Source organism: Rhinatrema bivittatum, chromosome 3 (assembly GCF_901001135.1).
Source record: "Rhinatrema bivittatum chromosome 3, aRhiBiv1.1, whole genome shotgun sequence".
Classification (NCBI taxonomy): Eukaryota; Metazoa; Chordata; class Amphibia; order Gymnophiona; family Rhinatrematidae; genus Rhinatrema; species Rhinatrema bivittatum.
Genome location: NC_042617.1, coordinates 538,180,879 through 538,193,276, shown reverse-complemented (window position 1 = coordinate 538,193,276; position 12,398 = coordinate 538,180,879). Strand labels below are relative to the sequence as shown.

At 46.9% G+C, this 12,398-nt stretch overlaps 1 protein-coding gene across 1 annotated transcript in view; it reads right to left on the bottom strand.

Moving 5' to 3' along the window:
- Positions 1-5,339: 5,339 nt before the first annotated feature.
- LOC115088261 (tyrosine-protein kinase SRK2-like) overlaps positions 5,340-12,398 on the bottom strand; it is a 79,328-nt gene continuing 72,269 nt past the window's right edge. The window contains exon 9 of the mRNA XM_029596366.1: positions 5,340-7,367. Within this exon, the coding sequence (XP_029452226.1) occupies positions 7,168-7,367 (200 nt within the window). The 3' untranslated portion in view covers positions 5,340-7,167. The remainder of the gene's footprint in view (positions 7,368-12,398) is intronic.

Below are 12,398 nucleotides of genomic sequence, written 5' to 3'. Positions count from 1 at the left end.
TCAATTTGTTGGGTGCCCAATTGTAAATCATCTTTGGTAGAAAAAAGCAGTAGACCAGGGTCCCCAAACTATGGCCGGAGGGCTGGACGTGGCCCTTGGCCGAATTAAATTGCATCTGCCGTTTAGATGCTCAGTCTCCTCGTCTCACAAAGGTCCTTCTGCAGTTCCTCAGATTCGCTGCCGTTTAAACAACTTAAAACTATTCTGTGTCACCTACAAATTTGGTCACCTCACCCGTTGTTCCTTTCTCCAGATCATTTATGAATATGCTAAATAGCACAGGTCCCAGTATAGACCCCTGGAGCACTCCACTAATGACTTTTCTCCATTTGGAAAACTGACCATTTAGTCTTACCCTCTGTTTCCTTATATCCAGTTACCATTCCACAATAGGACACGTCGTCCTATCCTGTGACCTCCCAATTTCCCGAGGAGTCTCTTATGAGGGACTTTGTCAAATACCTTCTGAAAATCCAAATACATTATGGGGTAGATTTTAAAAGGTATGGACGCGCCAATTTTATAACATGCGCTGGCCAGCGCGTGCATGTTATAAAATCTGTGGGCTGTGCGCACATGCGCGCCGGATTTTGAAAACTGTCGATTATGCGCGACAGTCGATTATGCGCGACAGTCGATTATGCGCGACAACTAAATCAGGCTTTCCCCTGTTCCCTCCCAGTCCGCTCCAATTAAGGAGCGGACTGAGAGGGAACTTCCCTACCTCCCCTTCCTAAACTCCCTCCCTCATCCCCTCTCCTCCCCACCCCTTAATCCATCCCAGAAACTTAATTTTTTTTTTTTGTTTCACTACTTGCTGCTCCCCTGGAGCAGAACTAGTTTGCGCGCCTGCGTGCGCTGTCCCGGCCAGCCTCTGTCCCACCCAGCCCAGACCACGCCCCTTTTCAGGGCCCAGCAATTGTGATCGTATCGTCACTTATGCACGTGGCCGGACCCTTTTGAAAAAGCGCACAGGGCCCGGCCATGCTCATTAGTGACGATATTTGCACAAGTGGCTGACTTAAAATTTGGCCATATAGCAGGGGGTCCTCAAACTGTGGGCCGAGGGCCAGATGTGGCCCTTGACTGAATTTCATTCAGTCCCCGATAGCAATGGTAAAAGCAGCTTTATCTGACTCGTAACAGCAGTGATAGCAGGAGCTTGATCCGACCTGCAGTGGCAGCAGTGGAGCACATTTTGACACTGATGCCAGCTCAGATACTTGAATTTGGAAGAACAAGTGGCGCAAGTCAGAGTGGCATGGATGGGGCATTTGAAATTGTTTCCTCTTCATCCTGCAGACCAGTCCAGACAAATGGCATTTCCCCTGCAAACCAGCAGTGGAGGCATAGAATTTCTTCACGTTTTCTTACGCTCTTGACTATATAATCTGAATAGCTGGGTGGCTCTTCAGTAGTTCTCTGCTTCCAGCTGCTGGTGTTCAGTTAGGGATAGCCGGGGAAAGATTTCTTCCTTTTTTTTAAATTTAATTTTCTCTTACTTTCAGAGTTAAAATAAAAAAAGGAAAAAGAAAACTTTGGCTGGCTGTTCCTCAAAAAAAAAAAACAAACAAACCAGAAAGCCAGGTCTCATTTGGGGTTTAGTCTTTTGGGAAAGGCACGGTCTGCAGGGAGCAGGATCATGAAGGGGTGAAGAGCTCACATAGAGATAGCGACAAGACAAGAAGCAGAGCAATCTCCCCCTTTTGCAGCCCCTGCTGTGGTTGAAAGAGTCCAGAAGTGCCTTCAGTGTGGAGGGAAGAGACAGAGCTCAGTGGTGGGCTGTTCAAGATGCGAAGGCCCTGAGTCCTTGGGAGAAAAGCAAGTACATAAGGGAGAGGCAGAGGTGAAAAGCGGGTCGCTGACAGGGGAACAGTCGAAGCCTGCTCAGCAGGAGGTGCGAGAGCATGAGCAGAGTACTCGGGAAGGGGGCGACAGGGCATTGCCGCCGCCGCACCCATTGGCTCGAGTAGCACATCAGCTACGCTCACGGGCCGTAGGCGGTCAGACAATAACTTGGATTTTTCAGCAGAGTTCATTTTACTGATTCATCAGGTCAACAGGAAAATGAAAAAACAGGACGCAGGATGGGAGCCCCGAGTCACCACCCTGCCCTCCGGATCTGAGAGCAATAGGGGCAAAGAGGCCGAGAGGGGAGGGAGACTCCTCTCCAGCACCTCCCCGCTTCTGGAGGGAAATCAGGCAGTATGAGGACTGAATCAGGGGGAGCGGGCCTCAGGAGACAGGGAGGCAGAAGAGGAGGGGGGGGGAGGGGAAGGATGCCACCGTCAGGCTGTTTAGAAGGGAGGAGTCAGGCTCCCTCAGTTACCAAGCGATGCAGGCCTTGTGCCTTCTGGAAGGTGAGAAAGAGAAGAAGGGAAAAAAGGGTCGCAGGGAGACCCCTACTCTTCAAAGTATCAGAAAGACGACTAAAGCCTTCCCATTACACCCAGCCATCAGAGAGAAGGATCAGGGAGGAATGGGAAGCGGGTGAGACGGGTACCCATTGCAGCGGGCAGAGGGTACCCGAGTGGATGCCTCTGTAGCAGCACTGACAAGAAGGACAACGATTCCAGTAGAGAGGGAGTCACGGCCCTCAAGGGATGCACAAGACAGGAAGATAGAATCCCTGTTAAAAGTATTTTGAGATCGCTAGTCTCTCCCTCCAAGCTGCAGTTTGTGGGGTGGGGGTTATGTTGCCAGGGCGCTGGTTGAAGTGGTTACAGCAGCACCGGGCAGAGTTGCTGGGACCAGAGCAGAATCGGAAGCAGCTAAGTTCAGCTTTTTTTTTTTTTTTTAGCAGATTCTTTATATGATTTGGACTTCAGCCAAGGAAGTGGCAATAGCAGTGGTAGGTTCCTGTGGTTAAGGCAGTGGGCGGCGGACATTGCCTCGAAGTCAGGACTGAGCAGTTTTCCCTATTTGGAGAACTGGACACTTTGGTAGTGGAGGCAAGGCCACAGAGGCTGCCAGAGAACCAAGTGAGAGCAATTGGGGAGTCCTTTAAGTTAAAGTCCAAGAGGTCGAGGCTATATAGGCCTGCCAGGGCACAGAACACTCAAGAAAGTAAGCTCCAGCCGAAACAGCCCTTTCGTGGGAACCAGTGGTGGTTCCGAGTCAAAAGTTCCCCGGAATGCAGGGGGTTTTAGTGGCACCAAAAATTGTTTGGGGGGGGCTCACTTTTTGATCCCCCCCCCCCCCCCAGTCAGTGGCCACCTGACACTCTTTGTCGAAGAATGGGCCCGGATAACCAAGGACAGGTGGGTCCTGGAAATTATTCAGCATTGGCTGCCCCAGTACTGGAATTTTGTCTTGTATCCCCATGCAAGTCTCCAATAAAAAAAAAAAGAGCCATCCAAGAGACAGTAAACTGGATCTTGCAATTGGAGGCAATAATGCTAGTGCCCAAGCTAGGAAAAGGAAAAGGTTGCTACTTTCTGTGTTTTGTGGTTTCCAAGAAAGAGGCGACGCTCTGCCAGTGCTGGATGTGTAAAAAGTAAACAAGGCCCTCAGATTACCTTGGTTCAGAATGGAAACCTTAAGATCAGGAAAGGGGAGTTCCTTGCTTCTCTGGACTTGGCAGAAGTCTAGTTGCAAATCCCCATCAGACAGGCACATCAGAAGATTTTAAGGTTTGTGGTACTGGGAAACCATTTTCAAGTCAAGGCCTTGCTCTTCAGTTTGGCCACAGCACCAAAGGCCAAACCTTTACAGAGCGTGATGGTGGTGGTGGTGGTAGCCTTCCTGAGAAAAGGCAGCGCTGGTGAATTGGCGACAGCATTCACCCCAATGACTGGTTCATCAGGGCCACTTTGAGGGAGGAGAGCGAGGGATTCATCCAGAGAGTGAGGTCTCTTCTGGAATCTTTGGGACGGGTTGTGAACGAGGCCCAAGATCCATTTGCAGCCTTCTCCAACACCGCTGTACCTGGGATGCCCCGTTCGATACCAAACAGGGGAGAATCTTCCTGACACAAGAGAAAGCCGAGAAATTGAGAACTCAGGCGTGTGATCTGACCTGCAGCAGCAGTGACAGAAGGAGCTTGATCTGACCTGAAATGGCAGCAGTGGGAACACATTTTGCACTACTCAGGCACTTGTTGGAAGTGCAAGTGGCAGCATGTCCGAGCGGCATGGATGGGGCATACTGGTGCGAGCCCAGCTGACTGGTTGCATTATGCATTTCTGGCATTAGTGCTGCTTGTGCACATGGGGCCACTTGGGCTGAAGACAGACAGACAGAGAGAGAGAGAGAGAGGCTGCAGCATAGCCATAAGGAGCCTTCAGCTGCTGTGGAGGGCACATTAGGGAGGAAGGCATTGGCAGACCTGAGCCATGGGTTCTGTGGAGCCGCCAAGGAAAACCTGGTAAGGAAAGTGATTCCTGGAGCACCCAATTGTGCCACTTATCTCTTCAGAGCTGTGGGGAAGGGGGGCATGGACATCATCCCCTAAGGATGCTGGCTTGGGAGGCGCAGAGTACAGAAATCTTCATTATTGTAGCCCAGATACCAAGTCTGTCTCTTAATCAGGGTCTCCAGAGGGGACTGTTTTGCTCAGACTATGAATCTGGCATGTTGCAAGAGGGGGATGAGGAGAACAGGCAGAAGGGGGTGAAGGAAAGGTATGAAAAAATGGAAGGAAGTAAAGGAGCAGCCAAAGCACCATGGGGGTGTGAGAGAGAGCAAAACACACACACACACACACACACACACACACACACACACACACACACACACACACACTCATCCACTCATCCACTCTCCTGATGCTCTACTTTTCTAGGCAGAAAGATATTGGGGGAGTGGGGAGAAGCAAGAGGCAAGCCTGTTGGGGTTTTGGAAATGTTGTAAACTATGGAGAAACCTAGAAATATTGAGATCCATATTTAATCACTGTCCAGATAGCACAGTTTGCCAGATAAACTTATCTGACTAACTTTGGAGGTATATTCAGTACTGAAGCTAACATAAACCTGATAACTTTAGGACAGTTCTTTGGCCTGACCAGACTTAGCTGGCTAGGTTGTCTGGCTATCTTTGAATCTCGGAGTTAGCCAGATAACCTAGCTGACTAACTCAGCTGCTCCCAGTTACGCTCCCAGAATGCCTCTATCTTATCTGGCTAAATGCTAACCAGCTAACTTATTAGTTGGCTAGAATTTAGCTGGATAAGAGCCCAAATCTTCATTTACCCGGATACTTTCTGAGTAATCCAACTAAATACTTTTGAATATGGATCTCTCTGTTAGTGTCACTCTATCTGCCACCGCTTTTCACCCATGAGAATCCTGCCCTCGCCTCCCCCCTTCCCCATCTTTTCAAATCACTGAATGGGCCAGACATGGTCCCTCTCTTAAACTCTTCTCAACAAACAGCCTCCCTCCCCTCTCTTGGATCAGCAAACTGAAGAGGAACTTCCTCCCTACTCCAGCCCTTTCAGTGACTTGAATTGTCCTTCTCTTGAAAAGTTCGGAGACCCCTGCAATAGAGAAACAATGGAAAAAAATATATATAGAAGTGTGTCATATCTATATATATATTTCACAGGCTCTCCATGTCCTTACTCAACCTATTGCACAGCCTTCCCTCCACCGGGGGTCCTTAATGAACCCATCTCCATCCTTGCCAAGTTCCTCCTCACTGCTCACAACCACACCTAAGCTCCAGCCCCATATAACCCTGCCTTGCCAGAACCTCAGTGCCACTTCATGGAGTCAACCTTGGCTCTCTGACCTGGCTGCTTTTACCTTGCTCCATGCCTTGTGGCCTCCGGGCCTTCTCTTACCGTATACCTTGTTTTGTGGCCTATCTAGGCCTCTCCTTGCCTTTTGGCCTTTGGGTCTTCTGTTAACTTGCCTTGTGGCCTCCAGGCCTTCTGTTTCCTTGTACCTTGCTCTGTGGCCTACTCAGGCCTTACCTTGCCTAGTGGCCTCTGAGCCTGCTCTTATCTTAAACCTTGCTCTGTGACTTACTCAAGACTTATTCTGTCTTGGGGTCTTCAGGCCTTATGCTTAGTGGCCCAAGGGCTTTCTGTGCTGCTGTCTTCAGGCCTTAGTGTTCTCAGTTCTATGCTGTCCTTTTCTGCTCCTGTCCTTGTCTGCCTTGTCTAGTCCTGCCCATGTCTGGTTTTATCATGCCCTGCCTAGTCCAGTTCCTAGTCTCTGATCCCTGCCCAAGCCTGTGTCTTTGTCCAATCCCAGTCACTGCTCAGTATCCTGCCCAGCTTATGTTTGTATCCAGCTCCAGCCCTTGCTCGGTATCCCCTACCTTCCTACTCCAGTATCCTGTCTGCAGTTCCAGCCTGAGCCTGTCCAGTCTCGTCCAGCCTGCCTAGCCTACCCCATGATGTTCTGCTGCCGAAGCCAAGTACTACCAGCCCCCAGAACCCAAGGGCTCAAGCTTCAGGGAAGAAGGCTGGCTAGGCAGAAGATAAACCCCAGTACAGCCCTGCAGTCCTGCTCTGCTCCTGAGGGTGGGTTCCCAGACCCCAGCCAGGATGACAGAGTGTATGTCTAATATAGAAAGAGGATTATGGAGTTTTAAATACAGATATTCTGAAAGGGTTTATTGTAACAGTTAATTTTTCTCTTACACACAAGAAGCACCAGGCTTTTTATGAAACTGGGCTAAAAAGATGAGTTTAGAGACAGGCAGTGCATCTTCACTGTTAGTTTTGTTATCAACAGTGTCCTATCAACTTGATAATTGTGACTAAATGAATGTGATTGAATAATTTTCCTCATATGTGAGGATGATAATTAGTAGAGCATTACTAGGAAAAATGTTATCGAACATCATGGGCTGAGTCTGCAAGTCAGTCTTTTTGCACAGTTTTGAAGACTGCGTTTGTTTTGTTTTTATCAACGTTTTAATTTCCTTAAACTTCTGAGGAAAAAAATATCCATACAAAAAATTGTCAAAGCACTGAGGAACTTTAGCCTGATCCTTGAAGCAAGTATAGAAATAAAGGATGGAGATCAAAACTCAGGAGATTAAAGTCCTGTTTACTCCCATTAGGAGGCCTGTGAAAGCTTTTTTTGTCTTCAACATCCCCCTGCATAAAAATATTGAGTTCCTATATCAGGAGGTACTCATATCTCTTCCGGTAAATATTTCCTCTGAGCAGATAACAATCATTATGTCTTCTATCAGGTTCTCACTGAAATTTCAATATAGAATTTCTTCTGCCAATGCTGACCTGAGGAGCTCCATTAACTTCTTTTCCAATTCTTTGAATGAGGGTCTCTCGGAAGGATTATTTCTCCAGCAAATTAACATGATATTTGATATGTTCTTAGGGAGGTCTTGAGGAGGTATCAGTGCATTCCCTTTTATTAACTCCCTTACATATGTTATATTGCTTATGTCTGTGAATATAACAAAAGGGAATATCATTAGTGCTAACCATTTTATTTATTTCTCATTTCTTATATACCAGTCATCAGATACCAGATCTGGCCAGAGCAGTTTACAATAAAATACAGTCAATGTATACATAACAAATAAAATACATAATACTCAAATAGCCTAATCTATATACTTCAAGCCCCATCTATTTATGCTATTTTTAATTTAAAATTTGCCCAGGTTAAGATGGAAAAAGCCAGGTCTTTACCTTTTCTCTAAAATTAAGAAAGTTCTTTTCCATCCTCACCTCCAATGGAGCTGAATTCCACAACTCCAGACCACTAACTGAGAACATCCTTTTCCTATTTGATGCTTTGCATATATCTTGACTCGATGGGACCAACACCAATGCTGCTGATTTTGAGCGGAAATTATGGGTAAGAACATAGCCCTTAATCTTTTCTTGTAAATAGTCTGCACCCCTCCATGTAATGCCTTATACATCAAAGTCATTAGTTTGAAATTAACCCGCTTTTCAATAGGTAACCAGTGAAGGTGTCTTGATAAAGGTGTCGCACTTGCCCTATGTGGGAGACCAAAGATCAAACATGCTGCCATATTCTGTACCACCTGTTGTAAACGTGTTTTGGGAAGACCACCAATACCACATTACAGTAGTCTAATACTGAGCAAACTAATGCCTGAACCACCAATCTGAAAACAGGGACCTCTAAAAAATAAAAAAAAAGACCTGAAGTATTCTTAATTGTCTAAGTCGAATCCAAGCTTTCTGAACCATTGAATTAATGTAAAAATCCATAGTCAGAGCCTCATCTATTAACACTCCTAGATTCCTTACCTTCTGGCTTTTTTCAATGACTGCATCCCTTATCCTCAAACTGTTTAATTCTTTAAGCACTACCTCTTTCCCTATTCACAATCATTCTGTTTTGTCAACATTCACTAGGAGCTTTTGAGAGTCAAACTACTCCAAGATTTTCTTTAACCACTAGTAATTCTATTCAAAGAAACAGACAATTCATCCTTTACTGGAAACAATAACTGCACTTCATCAGCATAGTTAAAGCCTTCAAACCCACATCTCGAATAAGCGAACCTAATGGTTGCAGGAAAAGGTTGAATAATAGAGGGGACAAAGAATCCCACAATCTAATCTATATGGTTTTGATGAAACCCTCCTCACACGAACCACAGAGGAGCATCCTGCCAAAAAAGAGGATAACCAATCCCAAGCCTTACCACCTAAACCTAATTGTTTACACTGTTCCAAAAGGAAATCATGGTCAACCAGGTCGAAAACACTTGACAAATCCAACAAGATCACAATCACAGGTACTCCCTTATCTCTATATTTCAATAACTCATCTTGCATTGATGCCATCGCTGATTCGGTACCATAACCCTTTCTGAACCCCAACTGACATCTTTCCAACCCCCTCACCTCCTCCAAATAACTAGACAACTGTGAGCACACAACTTTTTCTAATACTTTAGCTAAAAAAGAGCAGTTAGAAATAGGACCATAACTAGCATAACTAGAATTACCCAATGAAACCCGTTTTAAGATCAGAGTCACCACAGACTGTTTCAAAGCTCCCGGCAGATAACCCTCCTCTAGGGACACATCAGCTGCAATCTAGGTAACAAATCTTCTGGTAATGATTCAATCAGAAATGATGGGCAGGGGTCCAGCTCACATGTAGTAACTTTACAATTTTGCAACATATTCTGTAATTCAAGTATACCCACCTTTTCAAATTGTAACATTTCCCCTCTATCCATGTTATTATCTAACTCACAACTGCATCTTTGACTCTCGACATTTGCCTGATCCGGCTTTGACTCTCCTGAATTATTTTACACCAATAGCTAACAAAACTATCCCCATTTATCTTATTTGGGATCTCAAATCTAGGAAGATAATTTCCCCCAAACAAAGACTGGGTAATCTTAAAAATTTCTTGTGGTTTATTATCTGATTTCTATAGCCATCTCTGATTGGGCCTTTCATATGACTATAGCTTCTTATAATGCTCGATACCTCAGAAAGTCTTTATTGTGGAAGGGTTAACCTGCATGGAGCAGCAGTTACAACCCAAACAGCAGTGGTACATTTGAATGGGGGTAACCTATACAGTTTTATGCCAAAAACAGCAGTGGTATGACTTCATCAGAGCTCAAAGAAAGCATGGGGAAGCCAACAGTGTGATGACCATGATGGATTTGGCCATGTTTAGGACAAAGATGAAAGAAGGGTTGAGAGATCAGGTGGAAAGCTCATGGGAGAACTTGGTGTTGAGTTGCAATTGGGAGTTTTGGATGTTCATCTACCAAAAGAGGATGAATCTCAAGTGGGCAGGCTAGATGGGACATTTTGGTCTTCATCTGCTGTCATTTACTATGGAAGTGGGGAGGACCCCAGCCATGTGGCACATGCCTATGCTTGAGAGATTTAAATTTCCTTAGTACATACCTTCTGCTAGTGTTGCGAGAGCGGCCTATAGCTGGTGTTAAGAGCATGGAGGCGCGGTCGCTAGCTCATAGGAGAATTTGAGCCCCTGAACCACGGCACGATTTAGGGAGGAGCCCCAAGGCACACCATGGGAGGTGAGAACATGCAAGCATGGGCGGAACAGGAACAAGGCAGGACTGGAACTAAGACAAGAAACGTCGGAACAAGAACAAGGCAGGGTCAGCCTTCCGCTGGACCTACACGCACCAATGAGACCCAGCAATGCAATGCTGGACTCAGGAGTAGCCCTCCCACCATTTGGTAGCCCTTCTGAACCTGTCGCTTAGGAACGACGAGTGTATGAGGCCAGACGGAGGCTGAGGGCAGGAACAAGGCAAGAAAGGAACTTGGAAGACTCGGACTAAGACTCTTGGAACTTGGAAGACTCAGATGAGGACTTGGAACTTGGAAGATACAGGTGGGCACTGTCCCTCAGGATGCCCTACACAGCCCGCTATGGACTGGTCACGGACCACCCTGTCCTGCACGCCCTACACAACCTGAGAAGGCTGGTTGCAGACCATGCGAGAGCAGGAACAGCGCCGGAAGGGGATCCAACCAAACGAGGCTTCAATGACTGGAAACAGGAACCAGATCAATACGGATTTACCCTTGGGGTGGTCATCTGGAGGACTTGAGGAGCTGGGAATACTCGGAACTTGGAAAACTCAGAACTTGGAAAACTTCAGGAACATCAGGACTTCAGGAAACGGAACAATGGAACCTCTCGACACAGAACAATGGGACCTCTGGAACATCAGGATTTATGAACATCAGGACCAAGGAACATCTGAAACATCAGGACATCTGGAACAAAGACAAGGCAATGAAGGAGCTCTGACAAGGAATGAGACCAGGAACATCAAAGACATGGAACGAAGAGCCATCTAGACAAGGGAAGACCACTGAGGACCTTAATCCGAAGAGGAGCACAGACAACTGTGAATTCCAGGTTCAAGGGCCCCAAGGAACTGGAAGTGAGCCTTTTTATAGGGCTGAAGCAGGAAACAAGCTGAGGATGGCTTCCGGTGGGGCCGAGGGCTTTTCCCGCCACTGGCCCTTTAAATAAACTGAAGAGATGCGCGCTGGCACCTAGGGGAGCCCAGAAGTGAGGCAGCAACCTGCTGCAAAGGCAGGCAATGATGGCGGCATCTTGCCGCATGAAGAGCAGGGCCTGGCAGCGGCACTAGGCCGCAAAGAGAAAACTCATCGGCGGCTTCCTGCTGCATGTTGTGGAATTGGCGGAAGTGGCTTCTTGCCGCTAAGGTGGAGGCATCCTGGGGGCGGCACTAGGCCGCGAAAATGCGTGCCGGCAGTGGCTCACAAGCTGCTAGAGTGGAGGCAGCGGCGGCTTCCTGCCGTTCGAAGAAGAAGTCTGCGGCGGCGGCACTATGCCGCGAAGTTCAGAGGAGATGATGGCGACACTGGCCACACGGAGCGGAGTCCCAGCGGCGGTGCTAGGGCCATGAAGAGCGATGACATCAGTGGCAACAGGGCTGGGAGTGGCAGAGTCCCGGCAACAGCAATGGTGGTAAGTGGAGAGCCTGCTCGCAGGATGGGCTCCGTGAGCAGAATTGTAACAGCTAGTGAGATGAGAGGCCTCTTTGCATGAAGCCTTTCTGAGGAGGTGCCGTGGAGTTACGATACAGACCTTCAGATACGTGAAAGATTTTAATGATGCACAAACTTCAAACCTTTTCTGTTGGAAAGGAAACAGTAGAACTAGGGGGTCATGAAATGAAACTTCAGGGGACAAGACTCAGAACCAACGTCAGGAAGTATTTCTTCACAGAAAGGGTGGTAGATGCTTGGAATTCCCTTCCGGAGGAGGTGGTGAAGAAGAAATCAGTTAACGAATTCAAAGGGGCATGGGGTAAATATTGTAGATCCCTAAAGGCTGGAGGACGGAAATGAAGAAGAGGGTGCATGATGGTAACCTGTATGGAGTGGCAGTAATTACCCTTAATAGAAGGCATGTGGATTTCTACCCTCAATAGCTTTGATGCTTTTGACGCAACTGCAATATCGCTCCCAGCTTTGACAGCAAGGGGAGGGGAAACTGGATATAGACAACAACCAATATGGACCCTGATGTTTATGGTCTGGGGTACTGACATGCAAACATAAGGGAAAAAGCACAAGATGGCTTCTATGGCCAAGTCCCAAAGCAAAGAACGTCAAGGCTCCTCATCCAGTAAAAATGTTGCTAGCAGTAATTTATGGGTTTGACAGTGGCTTGGTTTGATAGATTGTAAATATTACCATTCTTCTCATAAGGCTTGCACAGAGCAGCATTTACTACCCTTGAGAGAAACATGGGGGTATCCTGCACAGAGCGGCAGATACAACCATAAGAAGCTTGCTGGGTAGATGGGATGGGCCATCTGGTCCTTTTCTGCCATCATTACTGTGTTACTATATATGTTATTTTGAAAAAATGAGAGTACACTTGTTATATGTCTTGATGTGGAGTGGATAGTATGATGAAAGCTGGCTCATTTTATTCTGTCTGCATTGA